Source organism: Anthonomus grandis, chromosome 1, assembly GCF_022605725.1.
Source record: "Anthonomus grandis grandis chromosome 1, icAntGran1.3, whole genome shotgun sequence".
NCBI classification, from domain to species: Eukaryota; Metazoa; Arthropoda; class Insecta; order Coleoptera; family Curculionidae; genus Anthonomus; species Anthonomus grandis.
Genome location: NC_065546.1, coordinates 12,918,127 through 12,938,335, shown reverse-complemented (window position 1 = coordinate 12,938,335; position 20,209 = coordinate 12,918,127). Strand labels below are relative to the sequence as shown.

The 20,209-nt window shown below is 33.4% G+C and overlaps 1 protein-coding gene across 1 annotated transcript in view; it reads left to right on the top strand.

Moving 5' to 3' along the window:
• The first annotated feature begins 6,175 nt into the window (after nt 1-6,175).
• Nucleotides 6,176-20,209, top strand: part of LOC126743404 (brefeldin A-inhibited guanine nucleotide-exchange protein 1) — an 86,243-nt gene continuing 72,209 nt past the window's right edge. The window contains exon 1 of the mRNA XM_050450486.1: nt 6,176-6,582. Coding sequence (XP_050306443.1) covers nt 6,459-6,582 — 124 coding nt within the window. The 5' untranslated portion in view covers nt 6,176-6,458. The remainder of the gene's footprint in view (nt 6,583-20,209) is intronic.

Here is a 20,209-nt window from a genome sequence, read left to right as displayed (position 1 = left end):
TTAATTCTCGTACCATGTATTAAAGCATTTATGTTTTTGTATGCATATACACATACATTTAGATATATAGCATAAATACATACTTTAAAAATATGGCGAGTCTCTGTTTCATTTTCCTCATGATTATATACCCTGTTATTTACTCTATACTCACAAACTCTCTTTTAAACGGACACCTCCCATAAGCGGACAAAAGTTACGGAACCGTGAGTGTCCGCTTATGGGAGATTTCACTGTATCGCGCAAAATTCGTTCCAAAACTGCACGTTGTAGGTCCAGTACATTTTTGGCACAATGGACTATAACATTAGGTCCGGATTCTTTCCAATTATCGAGGACGTGAAATTTCGCAAGGCGACGAAGAAGAAAAAATTAGTTGAAGCCAAATATCCTCACTTGGGGGATGTTTCGATGTTTGTGAGAAAAGACAGCACGGAAAATTAAGCATTGAAGCCAATTGTGTACGTCAACCTTCAGTGACTTTAAAAGCGTACCGTATTGTAATTGTTGTAAGGGATATTTGCATAATGCATTTGTATGTTAGTAAAATTTTAATTTCATTGCTATTTCCTATTTTTGCAGCTTGACTTTGATCGAAAAGTGACCGGCTTGTCTTGCACTTGCGTAACCAAAGATAAAAGGCGCTGCAAACATTTATATGCACTTGTCTACTACATTCGAAGCTGTCGCAGTGTTTCAAAAACAAGTATTGACAAGGAATGGAGGAAACCTTCTGCAGCTCAAATCACTAAACAGTCTACTGCAAAGTACATCACGTTGGCTTGTCGCACACCTGTCCATTTAATTTCAGTAGCAATGATTGTGATAAGTGCCCATGATTTTTCTGTTGCCGATTTTCGAGGACTGGACTGTTCAGTCTTCGACCAATTTTCTGATTTTTTTTTATTTTCTCCTTGTCTTAAGAGGGCTAACATTGTTCCAATCCACAAGAAAAGTGATCAGAATGAACCTTGTAATTTTCGTCCTATAGCATTGCTTCCTGTGCTAGGAAAGATTATGGCGAAGCTGGTTAATGTGAGGGTCGTTTCATTTCTCAACAACCATAAACTGCTTGATCCCCATCAGTTTGGATTTCTAAAATCTAGAAACACAGGTTATGCTATGTTTGGATTTCTTCGGGAGCTGTATCTCAGGGTTAATACAGATGACATTGCAGCTTTGGCATTCTCTAATATATTGAAAGTTTTCAATTGCGTGCACCATCCAGTTGGAAATTTATGGCTTATGAGGAGTCGCCCTGAAGTGGTTTCTGACTATCGGATCTTAACCAGAGGGCTTTATTTAACAATTTATATTCCTCTGAATTCCTATTTCTTTTGGTGTCCCACAGGAACCAGTCTTGAATCCTCTCCTATTTTTAATGTATATTAACGTATTTGCTTCGATTGAACATTAATGGACACTTTTTGCAGATGATACAAGAATACTTCGGCATGACAGGGATCAGGCATACATGCAGTGTCTGGAGGAATGGTGTAATTCCAATAGTCTCGTGCTAAACTCCTCCTAAATTTACAAAACTAATATTCCAAACTTTAAGTGCGAGTAAAGTGACATATCTTTAAACAATAAAACATTGTTCCATTCATGTAAGGTCAGTTGGGGCAAGGGCGATTAAGGGACAAGAGCGATCACCCACCCTAAAAATCAAACCATGTGCAATAGTAAAATTGGATATAAATTAACGATATCCTACAACGTTTGGCAACGACGCATACTAGTACCCGCCACGAACCGTGCCGAATTTTTACGTTAGTCGATTCTTGTCTGCGGTGGCGTCCGTTATACTAATGAAACGAGTACATGCGTTTTTTTTTAAACAATTTGCGTGCCAATATTTTTTGTGACTATTTATGCTTGATATAGTTAAGGTAAGTCTTTTGGTGCATATATTGTCATTTGATATTGTTTGTTGTATTTTCTTATCCAATTCGTAGAATATAGGTAAGGTCGCACTTGCCCCTGCCAAATCGCACTAAGGGGCAAGTGCGCTTTTGGCTATTGGGGCAAGTGCGTTTAGTAGGCGCACTTGTCTATTTTTTTTTAAAACAAAATTAACATTAACTTAAGTATTGTTCTACTTTTCAGATAAATAAAAATGGTACGGAATTACAAGAGGAAAAGCACACGGGGTAGTAAAGAGGACCTGCAGCGGCTGCAGCGGGCAGTGAATGAAATAAAGGCATCTGTTTTAACATATCGCATGGCCAGTAAGGCTTACAAGATACCTGAAACAACATTAAAAGATCATGTTAAAGGGAGAAGAGGCACAAAAAGTTTAAGTTACGGTCGACACATTGATTTAACCCTAGAGGTGGAGAGAAGATTAGCGACAAGTCTTGCTACCATGGAAAAATGGGGGTTTGGACTATCCAGAACCGAGGTATTGAATCTTGTACAGCAGTATGTCAAGGCAAATCATTTAAAATTTAAAAATGATAGGCCGGGTTCCGACTGGTTTATTAATTTTCGAAAAAGAAACGGACTTTCCATTAAAAAACCTCAAAGCGTAGAAATCGCAAGAAAAAAATTCGTCGACCCGTTTATTATACACCAATATTTTGATCTTCTACAATCTACATTAGATGAGTTTTAATTAGATACTAAACCACACCAAATATGGAATCTGGACGAGTCAAGTTTTACAACCGATCCCTCCAAAACAAAAGTTGTTGGAAAAATTGGTGTTCCGTCTACAAGAACAACTAGTGGACCAGGTCGTGAAAATACTACCGTTATTATAGCCTGTAGTGCTTCTGGAGCGAAAGCACCTCCACTGATAATTTTTAAAGGAAAAAGCATTTGGAGTGAGTGGGTGGGATCCCGAGAACTCGAATTTCCAGGAACCTTGTACGCTGCCATAAAAAAAGGCTGAATGGAGACCGATGTTTTTGAAAATTACTTAGAAAAGACGCTTTTTAATGCTTTAAGACCACAACGACCAGCACTTTTGATTTATGATGGCCACTCTACTCACATAACTATTAACATAATCGAAAAGAACATTGCAGAAAATATAATAATTCTTAAGCTACCTCCACATTCTTCACATTTGCTTCAACCGCTTGATGTATCAGTATTTAGATCCCTTAAAATCACTTGGCATGCTAGGCTAGTAGACTGGCAAAGAAAAAACCCTAGTATGAAGATTCCAAAAAAGGAGTTTTGTCATCTAATAGGGAAAATGTGGGCCGATGCCAGTGCAGAAATAATAAAAAATGGGTTTAAAAAAGCCGTAATTTCTCCATTTAATAGGGATATTATAGCCGACGAAATTTACGATCCTGAAGCTCTTAAAAGGTGGAAGGCTTTAAGGATTCAGCCACAAACTCGCAAAATACTTCAAACCCCTTCTGCATCTACTTTCAACCATGAGTCTTTACCTATTATAACGGTACCAGGAGAAATTGAAAAACTGCAAAATGAGAAGTCCGATATAAATACTAATGTTTCCGCAATTTCTTTTGAGAGTTTATTGCTCGACAATATGAAAAGACCGGTTCAATCATCAGGTGAAAAAAAGAGAAAAAAGAAAATTTGTCATGGTGCAGAAGTTATAACAAGTAAGCAGGTGTTGGAACGTGTAAAAGACAAAGCAAAAACAAAGACCAGCAGATCAGAACCACCTCAGAAATTGTTCGACGCTGAAGACGAATTTCCACTCCAAGTTTATAGGAGTACCTGCAAATAAAAACAAAAAAAATAATATTAAGACTTTAAGAAAAAAAAGACGTGCTTTATATATATGCAAGTGATACCTCTTCGGAAGAAGACCTAAGTGATGTTCCTGTTTTAAGTGAAGATGACTTGGAGGACATTGAATCTTTTGAAGATTTTTTACAAAATGATGAAAACTTGCTTACCTTTTCTAAAGCCATTTCCAGTGTAGAAGCTAATGACTGAGTGCTTGTAAAGTTTTTAGGAAAAAAAATTATTAAACATTATGTGACTCAGGTAAACAAGGTAGAATACGATGAGGTTACCGTTAAATACTTAAGAAAAAGCAATTTTCTGGTTTTATCTTTCCTTTAATCAAGGATATTTCAGATGTTCAGAAGGCTGATATTATTTCGATTTTGCCTGCTCCAGTATTTGGTCGAAGGGGTAAAGTAAGTTTTGCTATTTCGTTTGACAGTTACAATGTTCAATAAATTAACAATTTACTGATAGTTTAAAAAAAACATATATTTTTAGAAATAATTTTTACGTTCCTTAAATATTTTTGTTAGTTCCTGAAGTTTTGTGAATTTAGAAATAAAATTGTTAATTTTGTAAAAAAAAAATTAGTTTAATTTTTTAAAAGTTTGTAAAATGGTAACAGTAAAAGATAAAATTAAGCAGTAAAAACCACATAAAAACTTACAGTGTGCAGAAAAACGCTCTTCCCCCAACAAAGGTTCCACAGCATTAGATATGTCGGCAGCATGTAAAAACGCACTTGCCCCGTTTTTAGGGGGCAAGAGGGATTTTGGACATGACAATGAAAAAGTTGCATTCAAAAAAAAAGTTTAATTTTTATTTAATATTTGTTAGTTTGATTACAAACATTCCAAAAATATACAAAAAAACTATATGCCCTATTTAAAATATATAAAAAAATATTGGTTCTTTAAGTGTTACTAATACAAAAAGTGGCTCCACTTGCCCCAACTCAACTTACTGCAAAGTTGCTATGCCTATACATTTTCAGATAATTCAGTTGAACAGAAGACTCTTCTGGTTGCTATGCTCTTCGAATTATATCATCCAACCTGGGATTGGTAGTGGCCCGTATGGCATATTTCTCTTTAATCGAATAACATCTTCATTATGGTATTCCACTAGGGGGCCTTGTTCAGAATACTTGTTTCACTCAGTATTCTTATTACAAAAACGGGCACTGGTTGCGATATGTTGTACTGTAAAATTGAACAGTCGTGTAGACCTCTGTTCCTGAATTACACCGTCCTAACATTGTACTGCATTTTAATTTTCGAGACAGTGTTCCTTGTCCACAGAAAATTTAAAGAGCAACTATATTTTACCCAGCTATACAGGGTGTCCCGGTTCATGTGGGAAATCAATTGTACACTTTAATGCGTATATTTTTAACACCCTGTATGTTAAAGTCTAAAAAAAATAAATTTGGATACCTTGAACCCTAGGCTACAAAAAAGGTACTCTTGTTCATTATTGATAAAATGAACAGTTTTGGAGAAAAAAAATTATAAACAAGCCAATGTTTTTTTTTTATTTTTTTTTATGAGATAAGTACGCCAGTTATTCAAAGACCAGAAAATTTCGATGTAAATTATTTAATTTAAAAAAAAAACATGTTCCTAAAAATACAGTGGTGTCCTAAAAAATACTTTTACAAAATATTTCTTATTTATTATACGTCTTATTTCTTTTTTGTTATTCTTAAGATAAAAACTAAACATAAAAAAAACTAAAAAAATAATGTAAACCAATTGTATTGTACCTGGTGGGGATTTTTTGTGTTTTTAGGTACACACGCTTAGCATACAGATCAGTCTCCCTACCTCTAGTCTGCTTGGTTTTAACTAACCGAGACAGAACATGTCAGTCAAAGCAAGCAAGTGTAAACTACATAAAAATCTAGGAAATTCGGACTACTGGGTTAACAATAAAATAACTTGAATTGAAAGCCTCAACAAAGACGAATTAGTCAAAACTAGACTCCATACCTAAAATTATTAAACTAAAGTTGTTGTTAAGTTAATAAATTAAACAACCCAAACTACAAATAAAGGGCAACACAGTACAAAAGCTCTGAGAATAATAAACAAATTTAAATGTTCATAATTTAAAATAATGCAAATAAAATGCTAAATAATAAGTTGTAAATAATCTTGCCTGTCTTACTTTATTATGTCCAAATATATTAATATAATGTATGTATAACGTATTGCCCAAGGAATTCATTAACCTACTCTTTGACACATTTCTACTCCAGCCCTTGATCATTATTTTTACGCATTTTACTTGTATATAATATATCTTTTTAGGGCACACCAGAAAAAAACTATACCAATAAATGGCCCTTATCATTTATTAACAATTTTGCTGTGATAAAATATCTAGTGTAAGCGCACTTTTAAAATATCGTCCTATGACAGTAAACCTGATAGGTGACAGTTGACGTGACGTGACGCAAAACAAACAACAAATCGACTCACGTCAACTTTCCAGACATGATTGAAGAAAAATTAAAAATATATTTAAAATAAACAATATTTCTTTAAAAAACATATTTATGAAATTGTGTCTACGTGTTAGTTTAAAATATCGTTATACCTGATCGTCGTTTTAAAGCGAAACGTTCAACTTAGGCTGACAAAACACCTACAATCAAAACCAACACGTCACGAAAATGCAGGTTCCACTGCGAAAAGGAAAGGATCTTCAATTTTAGCTTTTGAATATTTCGTCAAAAAATGCAATCAAATAGTAAAACAAGAGAGATGTTTATATTGAGGGCTTTGGAAAAAATTTTGAATGATAAAGAAATCAAAAGGTCCCACCATTCACAGCTTAAAAGGGCATGTGAAGCAGCACTAGGTGGGTATAATAAAATGGTCAATATACCTACTTAGGCAAAATTGATTATTTAGTGTCAGGTAGTGTGACTAGAATAATTATATTGGTTTTATTTTGAATGACAGATCCATTTGTAGGATATTAAAAATTTAATATGCTTTTGATCAAACTTATACTTAAGGTTTGATCAAAAGCAACACTACAATCCACCTTAATTACCATAACTACTTTATTTCAGATAATTTACAATATTAGCTGTAAAACTGTTGGATATTAACTAATAATAAGTCAAGAAATATCATTTTTGTTACTGCTGTTAAGCTAATTGGGTAATTTCAATTATTTTATATCAATTGAAGAGTTTATACTAGGGTCAAGTGGGGTAATTGTAAATGAAATATGCAATTTTTATAAATGTCAATATTTTTAAATATATTTATAAATAATTTGAAAATCATAGGATATATTATAGCCTTCATTAGAGTCTTTACTTTTGATCTAAGATGGTTTCCATCAAGTTTTTTGCAGTTTTATGGAATTATGGTTCATTTACAATTACCTGGTGCTATTTACAATTTCCCCTAATATTTGGGGTAAATGTGAATTAATTTTAGTCTAAATATGGGTGATAATGTTTCAAAACAAAGGGTAATTGGAAACAAATGGGCCGATAATAATTTTTCCTTGACTAACATTATGGTAGTATTATATCAAGATCTGTCATTTACAATTACCCCATGTGCAACATTTACAAATACACCATTAAATAATACTAAACATTTGAAAGTAGTTTTTATTAAAGAAAAGATGCCTACAAAGCCACTTCTTAAAAAAACATAAAGAAAAATAAAAAACTTAACTCTAGTTAACTCAGTTTTTGCCCAACTATGGTCTATTTTTCAAATACACTAACATAGCCAGAAAAAATATACAGCAATTTTCTTTTTTCCAACTTAATTTTGGGGTCTGGTAAATTGCTACTATTGAGCTGAACTCAATCTCTGTAGTTTTTTTTTTTTTTTAACACAAACACAAGAGGAAAGTCCTATGTCACTCTTGGAGTGGTGCTTGCGCGAAGATATTTGTGGGCGTTTATCTTGAATCGCTGTAGGTTGTATGCGTCGGGAAATATGTGAGGTGGAAGCCTGTTCCACAAAGAAGTTGTTCTCCAGATGAATGAGTCCTGATACAGCGACATCCTTGGCGTAGGCACAGCATAAAGAAACCAGCAGTCGCACTCCGCTCGAAAATGTAAGCGAACTAATAGCATCCTTAGCCATACCGCAGCCATATTCTCCGGATGCCGAGCTCACTGTTTATCGAACTGTGTTCATAGGTGTATCGCCTAGTTCAGCGCCGTACTTAGTGACTATTTTGATAGCGTTTTTACAAAGTGTAGTGTTTTTTATAAAAACTTTTCTGATTTTAATTAAAATTACTCAAAGAATGGTCTCTTAAATTTATGGTACATACCTAATTAACTTCCTGCACGTATTCTTCTATATCGTCGTTGTTAGATGTAGAAATGCTATGTTTATTTTTGTTTAAATATTTTGTTAATGTATGAACTTTAATAATATTAAAAAATAAATATTTGTACTATGTAGGTATTTTTATTTTACAAGATAATAATATCTAAAAAAATGTTTAAGTCCGGCTCTAGCCAAGGCAAAAGCCGCGTGGACTGTAGCGAGTGTCAGCGGCATCCCTACTCTAAGCAAATATGCCGCGCCTGCATTAGTACACATGCACCGAACTCGCTTATTCAAGCCAATGTATTTTTATTGAAGTGCGACTGCTGGTTTCTTTATGCTGTGGCGTAGGCAGGTGGACTCAATGTTGATGAGCCGCAACTGCTAGACGAGTCCTTCTTGCTGGAACAGTTGGTTCTTCTCAAGCAGCAAAAACAGTAGAATATTTATCTTCTCTTCCAAAATAATTGACATAGATTTCCCCCTCATCTATAGATACTTGTTCACTGCATACTACATATTGATAATGGTTTGTTTTCCTTGGGCCCCCCAAAAAGTCTGCCACTAAAACATGCCGGATTTAAGTTTGTTCCTTTCTAGCTGTTTATAATCTACTTCTTTCAAATTTTCTTTTATGCAAGATTACAGAGAATCAGAATCATCTGATTCATTATCTGAGCTATAATTTGTATTGTTTTCATCGAGGTCTTCATTGTCTGAATCAGTTTCAATTGGATTTTTCTTTTTCCCTGTCTTTCCCTGCCTTTTTCTGTTTCTTTTTTAAATCTTTATTTTCTTTATTCCTATTTTTCTTGACTTCTTTTTCCCTTCTTTGAGCTTCAATAATTTTCATTTTTTCCATGACTTTTTCATTAGTAAGTATTTCACTTTATTTTACAGATTTTAATCTTGGTACTGGATTAATTCTTCTTTTAACAACCTCTAATTTTTTCGTAGCTGGTATTCATTGCTTGACAGAAAATATCTATTATTTTACTTGGGGTTTTAATTGGAGTTTTATGGGTAGAGGTCGCAGGAATAGCAAGTTCAGGACCAGAGATTTTAGAAACGTTTTTTTTCAAATTTATATCACTCTATAAGTGTGCTGTTTTCTAAGGTAGTATTGGCTTGATTATTTACACTTAATATTTTAAGATTTTCAATAGGAGATTGCCTCGGAGATTGCTCTTCAATATTTTCTGTAAATTGTGTAGGGCTAGTGCATGGTGTGGATGAGTTTTTAGATTTTACCTGATTTTCTTTATACCTTCTTAACAAAACAGGATTAAAATTTGCCTCAGGAAATTTTGTTGAATCAACTGGAAATGTGCCAGTAGAAATAAAACCTTTAACGATGTTATCATGTTTCATAGAATCTCTCCAAACCTCTCCTAATAACTCAACAAATTGGAATTTTGATAACCTTAACGTGAAGGTTACTAATTTTTTTGTCCAAGCCATTTTCACTGAACCGAAGACACATTTATCCAATGGTTGGATCTTATCAGTCAAATGACTCGGAAATTTGTAAACTTGTATTTTGTTATCAAGTGCCGCATTTACAATACGACAGCTTATGTGAGAACTATGCCCATCATACATTAAAAGAGCTGTTTGATTTGGTCTTCCCCATGTCCTTCTTTTATTCATGCTCACCACCTCTTGCACAAAAGCTGTAGAAAACCATTTAAAAAACTGGGGTTCCTCCATCCAACCATTGGATGAAGTAGTGTATAGGGTCCCTGGGTAAGCTTTTTCTGAAATCCATCTTGGTTGAACTGCTGCTCCTTTAAATAGTATATATGGGGGCAAATATGAACCATCTGCACAAATTGTTGCCAACACTGAAATGGATTTTCTGCCTGATCCTCCTGTGACATGTACTAAAGCTAAAACCAAAAAGGAAGGTAATACAATGTTAGTTAAAAATTAAGGAAACTTACTTTCTTTTTCTCCTAATGCCTTTAGTTTGTGTGGATCAGTACCAAATCCACTTTCATCTGTGTTAAAAATAAATGAAGGTTTTTCTTCCAAATTATAATCCTTAACAAGCTGCGAAAAATCATTATAAAAATCGTAAACAACTTCAGGGTCTCTGGCGTCTTTTCTTGAGTAGTTCAGGTTTTTTAAATGAAATTGAGGGATTCCGTTTTAAAAACCCGTAGTACCAGTCGTCTCCAGGTATACCATCTTTAAAGGGACTTTTAATTCGAGAAATCTCCACATATTGAGCCACAATAGTCTTAATTTCTTCTTTGTCACAGGGATAACCCATCCTAGCACGAGCTTTAATATACTGTACCAACTTTTCTTCTTCTTCTTTTGACAACACTGATGGACGCCCAGCTCCTATTTTATCTACAGAGATATTGAGTCCTTTAATTCGATGAAAAATACAGGATTTGGGAACACCGTAAAAGTTTTCACCTTGTTGATATGTCTTGTTTTTATTGAGAACATCCTCCACAGCTCTTCTTAGATCTTCTCTGCTACATTGAGGTCCCTGGCGCTACTTCGTATATTTGCGAGGCATTTCTGAGAAAAAAAACAGTTATTTACAATTACCCTGAATCTATTTTTACAATTTCCCCATAACAAAAATTTTTTTGGGGTAATTGTAAATTATCAAAAATATACAAAAACCCTTTTGTCAAAAAGACACAATTGTTGCTAGTCAGATACTAAGATGGCTAACTTACCTTCTAAAAATATTTAGAATAAGTATTAATCAATACACACTAAAAATTTTTACAAAAACATTCAACGTTTATAAAACGATTTTTAGTTTTTTCGACACATTTCAAAAACACGTGCGTTAAAACCTCATCCACGAAATACAAATGCAACCTGATCATGTACATTATAGCCCAAAGTTAAAACATTGCTGCAGAAGTACCATCTACATCTTAAAGCCGGCGGCTATTTGACAAACACGCCTTTTACATTTACCCCGTTTTTACAATTACCCCACTTGACCCTAAATCAATTGAATTAATCTTGGGAATAAGTATGGGATACTTGCATATTTGTAATATGAGAAAAAGATATTACAAGATAAAATTCAAAGTGGAAACTATTTATGATATTTTAGAACTTGCAATTTGACAATAAGAGGTTATTATTTTCTATTAATGCCGCCAAATATACCTATCATTGGAAAACAAATGGATTTCTTATTTAAATCATTAATTTAATGTGGCATGTTCCCAATCTTATTTTTATTTTTTTAAGTTATTAATCCCTAGGATAATTAAAAATTTGGTTAAGCAGTAGTGTTAAATGCTTTGTAACTTGTGTTTTTTATTCTGTAGGTAATTTATTGTTAGGATATTATAAGCTTAATATGTTAAACACTGCGAGCAGCAAAGCAATATCTGCAATCTTAATAATCAAATAACTCTGCAGTTCAGTGTTAAGCAATATAATTTTATTATATTTAATATATGCAACACATGTTCAATTATTTACTAAAAATTAGATTTCAAATTGAATGAGTACTATATTTCTCATAATAGGCAGTTAAGTAGGCAAATATACTTATTGCCAATTTGCAAAACTCAGTGATGCTTTCCCAATTTTCATCATTACTTTCATGGTTTAAATTTTAAAAATTTCTTTTTAATAAAAATTCTTTACAGATTCAATTAGACCAGGATAGGCAAGAATGAATGTTAATAGTGTGAACTTATATGTATAATAGGTAGTTGTCAATATAATATTGTATATGGGTCACATATAACAAAATGAAGTTGTTCATAACACTTGCGTAAAATTAAATCATCTCAAGCAAATCATTCTGAGAAAATGAAGGTAAAATGAGCAAAAATTAAAAGGCACATAGGGAAAGAGGCAATAAAGTAGTAGAATTTAGTGCTCATGTAACAGATCGAGATTTGTTACTTGATTAAACAGTGCCTAATTTTGTTTTATTTATTAGAGTATTGCTATTGTTCAATGTTACAAATTCTTAAACCAACAAGTTAGGGTCTGTTAGAGACCAATAAAAGAAAATGGTACTTCTAATTGATACCAAAACATGCTCAACTTTAATTTTAATTTTATTAATGAAAATAATTGGTTTAAATTTAATATTGATTTAAAATTAAAAATGCTAATTGTCATACTAATTTCATTAACATTTCTTTTTCAGAAAAATCGAAATTGATGACTTATATGTGTAATAGGCTTGATTTTTTGATAAATTTAAATAAAAGAGATCCTAGTGCTTTGCCAAAGAGTACCATAATAGAATAATAGAAAAAAAAAGAGAATCTATTAGATCTGCAAAAATCAAAGCTAATTATGAATTTATAAAAAAATCTAGTAGCCCTCAACAAGCTATGTGGAAGCTTATCAATAAAAAAAAACAAAAAATTATACCTTTAACCAAAATTGAAAACTTAATGCATATAGTTTTAATAACCACTTTTGTTCCACCACTGAAAATGTAATAAATAAACTTAAAAATTCTCAATGGACATTTACAAACTACCTAAATTCTAAATCAGTGAAAAACTTAGGTTTGGTGATGTTGATATAGCTAGCACAGATATAAAAACTAGCAGCAGCAAAGATCCAGATAGTATTAACAAAGGGATCATTAAAGCATTAAAAAATATAATAGTTCAACCTCTTACTGTACTAATAAACCAATCTAAAGCTTGCAATACATTTCCTAAGGTTTTCAAAACTGCAAAGGTGGTACCTCTGTTCAAGAATAAGGGCTCAATTGATGACTGCAACAATTATCATCCCATATCTCTGTTGCCAGTATTGTCCAAAGTTTATGAATGTATTTTAAAGAATAATAAATATAAATATATAAATGTTAATTTCAAGCAAACACTTTGAGTCCAACAAACTGTTTACCATAAATCAATTTGGATTCTGCAGAAACAAGTCCACAATTTTAGTCACTGACCACTTCACTAGTAATATCTTGGAAGGTTTTAGGCCTCACAAAGGTCGTTGGATTGTTGATGTATAGAAAATTTGGATATTTAATACTCAGATTAAGTCCATTATAATTATATCTTCATAATATATTTGTTGATGGCAGAATAATTATAAATATTTAGGGTTAGGATATAATTTATTTGGCCAACTGCTTTAGCTTCTATAACTTTTTCCAGGTAAATGGGGTTCTAAATACCAACGGGGTTGCCTTGGATCTCGTATTTAGTAGCTCAGATTTAATTAGTGTTGAACGTGCAATAGACAAAATTTTTGAGAATAGCTTACACCATACAGCAATTAGTTTCGACCTTTGTTGTGCAGAAAATTCTGATGATATGATATATGAGGAATATTTTTATGATTTTGGTAAGGGAGATTACATAGCAATTAATGATTGTCTTGCTGGGATAGACTGGAATCAATTGTTTTTGGGAGAGACATCTATTGATGTCATAGTTTCAATTTTCTATAATGTGATCTACTCCTCAATGGAAAGGTTTATTCCTCTGAAGAGGTACAAAAGTTCTTCTTTTCCATCTTGGTTTTCTTCAGAGCTTCGCAGTTTGATCATAAGAAAGAAACAAATTCACAAAAAGTTTAAAATTAGTGGTCAACAGCAGGATTATGATGAATTTGTATTGTTGAGACAACAATGTGAGTACTTAAGAGAGTTGTGCTATCAGCAATACATTAATAAGGTGGAAATGAATCTCGCTGGCAATCCAAGGTACTTCTGGTCATATATTCAAAATAAAAGAACTGGTTTTAGTCTTCCTTCCAGAATGACATACAATAACAGGATTAGTATGAATATCTCGGATACTGCGGATATGTTTGCAGAATACTTTTCATCGGTCTACTCGGATGAGCAAGTCAATGACATATCATCTTTTGCTTTTGATAAATCAATTTGTCTGAGCACTTTAACTCTGTCAACACAGGATGTTTATGAGGTTATTACTTCCTCTAAGAATAGGCTCTGCTCTGGACCAGATGGGATTCCGGCATTCTTCCTAAAGAAATGTGTTTGTGTTCTTACGAAACCAATACTGTTCATTTTTAACAAATCTCTAGGTACTGGTTCTTATCCCACTCTCTGGAAGAGAAGTTTTCTAAAACCCATTTTTAAATCTGGTAGTAGAAATGAAATTTCCAATTATCGAGCTGTGTGTAACCAATCTGAGTTGCCAAAGCTGCTTGACTGCCTGGTCAGTCATAGGATTGCCTGGAGTTTTAAATCTTTATTTAATCCTGAGCAATTTGGATTCATAAAAGGCAGATCTACTGATGCTAATTTGGTGCTGTATGTCAACTACCTCTACCGCTGCTTGGAGAAGGGACTTCAGGTTGACTCAATATATACAGATTTTTCCAAGGCTTTTGATCGAGTTAACCATGGGGTACTCTTGCAGAAGCTTAGGGCTTTAGGTATTGTGGGGCCTCTTCTTCAGTGGATCTCGGGATTCATCAGAGGTAGAACCCAGATTGTTAATCTTGGAGGTACATGTTCCTCTGAAATTTTGGTACCATCTGGGGTGCCACAGGGCTCTCACTCGGGCCCTGTTTTGTTTTGCCTCTTTTTGATTGATTTAGTTTGGAAACTTGAAAATTGTCGTGTGCTAATGTTTGCTGATGATGTGAAGCTATTTAGGCTTATCACATCCCTTTCTGATGCTGTGCTCCTGCAAAAAGACCTCAATTTATTCTTTGATTGGTGCCACTTGAATAGAATGTCCCTTAATATCAATAAGTGCCATAAGATTACTTTTTCTAAGCAAAGAAACCCTATTGCTTTTCTTTATAAAATAAATAATGTAGCAATTGGTGTCAAAACAGAAGTTTCTGACTATAGGAATATTTATTGACTCCAGGTTGTCTTTTAAAAGTCACATCAATCAGGTGACTGGTAGGGCAATGAAAATGCTGGGTTTTATCCAACGGTCTACAACTGATTTGTCTTTGTTTACTTTTAGATTACTTTATTGCTCTCTTGTTAGGCCCATCTTGGAGTATGGCTCAATTGTGTGGTCCCCGTCATATAACTGCTACATTGAGCAGATTGAAAAAACTCAAAATAAATTTTTAAGGGTGGCGGCTTTTAGATGTGGTTACAGGAGACAGGAGTATTACTATCAGTGGGTCAGGGATAACCTGAACTTACCCACATTGGAGTCACGAAGAACATTACTTGACTTATATTTTATGCATAAGGTTTTAAATGCTACTATAGATTGTCCCGAGTTATTGTCTCTTTTTAAACTTAGGGTGCCTTCCAGATTGAATAGACAATCAGAAATATTTTCAGTCCCATTCCACCATACCAATTATGGTATTAATGAGCCAATTACGCGAATGGCTCGAAGTGCTAATGGTCTGTCAGGACAGATAAACTTTTTTGACTCTAGGATAACATCTTTTAAGGGGCAGTTAAAAAATATTATTTCATAGGGGCTTTAATTAATTAACTCATCTACACCTTACACTAATTTATAGATAGTTTTGTATATAATGTTTCTGAATATATATGTTTGTATGGGTATGCTATGTAATACTTTTGTAAATGGATTCCGTTAATAAATAAATAAATAAATAAATAATTTTGTGAGACATCCCGTAAATAAATAAATAAATAAATTATCAAGATGACACCATCCGGCTCCTTGAATCCTACCTCACTGATCATGATCAATATGTTTATTTCATTTCAATTGATTCAATTCCAAAAAACAGTCTCGGAAGTTTGTGGTACCCACAAGAATTGGTGTTAGTCCCTAAATTGAAATTTCCAATTATTGAGCTGTGTGTAACCAATCTGAGTTGCCAAAGCTGCTTGACTGCCTGGTCAGTTATAGGATTGCCTGGAGTTTTAAATCTTTATTTAATCCTGAGCAATTTGGATTTATAAAAGGCAGATCTTCTGATGCTAATTTGGTGCTGTATGTCAACTACCTCTACCATTGCTTGGAGAAGGGACTTCAGGTTGACTCAATATATACAGATTTTTCCAAGGCTTTTGATAGGGTTAACCATGGGGTACTCTTGCAGAAGCTTAGGACTTTAGGTATTGTTGGGCCTCTTCTTCAGTGGATCTCGGGATTCATCAGAGGTAGAACCCAGATTGTTAATCTTAGAGGTACATGTTCCTCTGAAATTTTGGTGCCATCTGGGGTGCCACAGGGCTCTCACTCAGGCCCTGTTTTGTTTTGCCTCTTTTTGATTGATTTAGTTTGGAAACTTGAAAATTGTCGTGTGCTAATGTTTGCTGATGATGTGAAGCTATTTAGGCCTATCACATCCCTTTCCGATGCTGTACTCCTGCAAAAAGACCTTAATTTGTTCTTTGATTGGTGCCACTTGAATAGAATGTCCCTTAATATCAATAAGTGCCATAAGATTACTTTTTCTAAGCAAAGAAACCCTATTGCTTTTCTTTATAAAATAAATAATGTCGCAATTGGTGTCAAAACAGAGGTTTCTGACTTAGGAATATTTATTGACTCCAGGTTGTCTTTTAAAAATCACTTCAATCAGGTGACTAGTAGGACAATGAAAATGCTGGGTTTCATCCAACGGTCTACAACTGATTTGTCTTTCTTTACTTTTAGATTACTTTATTGCTCTCTTGTTAGGGCCATCTTGGAGTATGGCTCAATTGTGTGTTCCCCGTCATATAACTGCTACATTGAGCAGATTGAAAAAACTCAAAATAAATGTTTAAGGGTGGCTACTTTTAGATGTGGTTACAGGAGACAGGAGTATTACTATCAGTGGGTCAGGGATAACCTGGACTTACCCACATTAGAGTCACGAAGAACATTACTCGACTTATGTTTTATGCATAAGGTTTTAAATGCTACTATAAATTGTCCCAACTTATTGTCTCTTTTTAAACTTAGGGTGCCTTCCAGGCAATAGACAATCAGAAATATTTTCAGTCCCATTCCACCATACCAATTATGGTATTAATGAGCCAATTACACGAATGGCTTGAATTGCTAATGGTCTGTCAGGACAGATAAGCTTTTTTGACTCTAGGATTACATCTTTTAATATTATTTGATAGGGGCTTTAATTAGTTAACTCATCTACACCTTTCATTAATTTATAGATAGTTTTGTATCTGAATATATATGTTTGTATGGGTATGCTATGTAACACTTTTGTAAATGGATTCCGTAAAAACTATTTCAATGGTTTTTAGCAAATTGTTTATCTTTAAGCAATTCAAAATCGCAAAGTATTAACTTCACTCTTAGGAACAACAATGAAATTGGACATGGTTGCTTGGAATGGAAGCTAAATTTCTGGGCGTTCATTTGGGTGCAGGATTAACCTGGGAGCAACACTTTATAAGTCTCTCGTCTCTCAAAGAAGCTATCTCGAGAACTGTTTTTCAGTTCAGTTTAGTCTTGAGTTCTTGGCTTCGGCTTGGTGTTGCTCATTACCTGCTCTCTCGTTTCCTTTTCTTCTCGCGGTCGACTGTTAGTGGGTAGGAAAAAAAAAGAGTACAGGTGAAACGATTGAAACACACACTACAACAAAAAATCAAATGAATAGGGTTCTATCTGACTTATTAAAAAGGGAGGGGAGAAAAAAATAATAATAAAAACAATCAAAAAAATCATCCTTGGGTGTTCTCTTTCTATATATGAGTATGCTTTGGTTTGTTAGTTCTTTCATCCTCGGTTTTTGCAGGATCAAAGTTTAATTTTGTTAAGAGAACTGTTCTTATTCAGACATCTGGTCGAAGTGACTTTAAGAGATACACTTCTAATCACAGCAACTTCCATTCCATTTTAACTTATGCTATTCTTGCCTGGGGTCAGTCTTAACATATTATGAAGGCATTTGGGCAACAAAGAAAATGCATTCATATAATTTCCAGTCTTGATAACTTAACAAGTCTTAACATTTTAACCTTACCATGTGTGTATATTATGCAGTGTCTGTTGCACATTAAATGAAATCTTAATTTATACAACTTTCATAAAGATTTTTTTTACCCATCTCACAAGAAACAACAGAAATCTTATACCTGACTTTGGTCGTCTGGATATTACGCATTAAAATTCTTTAATTGCGTACTAGCTAGAATTAAAGCTCTTAACTTTAATCAGTTTAAAGAACAAAACAAGAGGTATCTTGTGCGATGTTTATGGACAGGTTTCATAAAGTTTATTTTTGATAGCACCCCAGAAAAAGAAATCCAGAGGTGTGGGATCTGGAGACAAAGTGGACTATGCTACAAGCAATCAACAAATTTCGAGACAAGAATTGCGAAAAGTTTGCTTAAGAAATAGGGGAATGTATAAAAAATGCAATTTAAATTATGGTGGTTTGGTCAAAGATGCTGACTTTTAGTTATTTTTTATCCAGTGGCATTATGTATGTCAAAAAATAATAAGAAAAATAAAATTGTCTTATTTTAACGATCCACCCTGTATCAATATTTCTCAAAATTAGAACTTAAGCATCTTGGCTAAGGAGGATTCAATATAATTTAACAGATTTGAAATAATTAGTGTCTTAAAGGCAGTTTACTCTTGAATCGAAAAATATCAAACCCCATTAAAACGTACGTTTATAAAGTATTTGTTACCCAAAAATGAAAAATATCGCTCAACAAACAACCAAGATAATAAACTTTCTAAAAAGGATGTGGGTGAGCTAGTAGAATTTGGAATATAGTTTTATTACTTTTTAATTTATTCATAATACTTATAATTTCCTTCATTGGTACAATTTGGAATTGGAACAAATTGTATTGAAAGACAGGTGATGCTTCCTTTGTCTATTGATGTCTATTGATTAAAAAACCACCATAAAAATGAGAATAGGTACCAAAACACTCCAAAAATCGCCAAACTTCTGGGAAGAATAAATTCTTTAGCTAGGAATTTTATTCATTTTAAGACTAAATGTAAGTTAATGCAGTATACTTGGTACATCCGTTACACTCGGTTTATTCTTGAAGACATACTGATTTTCTAAAATTAGTTGTATATTCCTTAAGAACAAGTACTAAAAGAATATATGTCATGGAGATGTATATTCTGATGTCAGATGTCAGATTGATGTAATCTACACCGACTTCTCCAAGGCGTTCGACAGAGTTGACCATGGTATTTTGGTAAAAAAATTGGATATTTTTGGATTTTCTAATCTTATGGTGAATTGGTTTGTAAATTCCCTGTCAGGGAGGACCCAGCAGGCACGAATAGATAATGCAAGATCAAGCTATATTAATGTCACTTCAGGTGTTCCACAAGGTGGGCACTGTTCACCTTTGCTCTTTAATATTTTTGTGAATGATATTGGTGCCTGTTTTGAGAACAGTGACTTCCTTTTATTTGCTGATGATTTGAAGCTTTTTAGAGAGATTTTATCAATACTTGATCAGATTTTGTTGCAAAGTGATTTGGATAGATTGAATGAGTGGTGTGTTAACAACAATTTGTTTTTGAATGTAAGCAAATGCAATTATATAAGTTTTCTCAAGAGTACTAAAAAGGTTGTCACTTCATATAACATTCAAGGAAGTACACTTCAATATTGCAGCATAGTTAAAGATCTTGGTATCTCGTTTGATGTTCATTTAAATTTTAATGCTCACATAAACAATATTGTTCTCAAATCCTCTAAGAATCTGGGTTTTGTACTAAGGAACTGTAAAGAATTTTCTATAGAGACCTGTAAGAGGTTATACATGTCATTGGTTGTTTCATTGCTGGAATATGGCTCAGTGATATGGTCGCCCTTTTACATGAATAATTGCTTGTCCTTGGAAAGAGTTCAGAACAAATTTATTAGGTTTTGTCTCTATAAACTTCGAATAAGAATTCCGGATGATCATGTTTATGATATTGTTTTAGAAATGCTTGATATGAAGACATTGAGACAAAGACGGATATATGCAGATTTAATTTTTTTGTATAAATTATTGAATGGTCAGATAATTTGTCCGGAACTTCTGATGACAATACAATTTAATATTCCATCTAGGAATTTAAGGCAGTATCGTGTCTTTTCATTACCATTTCATAGCGCCAATTATGCATTACATGCTCCTATTGAAAGAACTCTAAGAATTGTCAATACTAGGGAGGTTGAAATTTTGGGCATTTCCTTATCTAGATTTAAGAGTCAAATAAGAGAAATTGTTTAATTTTTTTTTTTAGTGCAATACTGAATATTATACTTTAGTAGGGTATGTTTTTAGT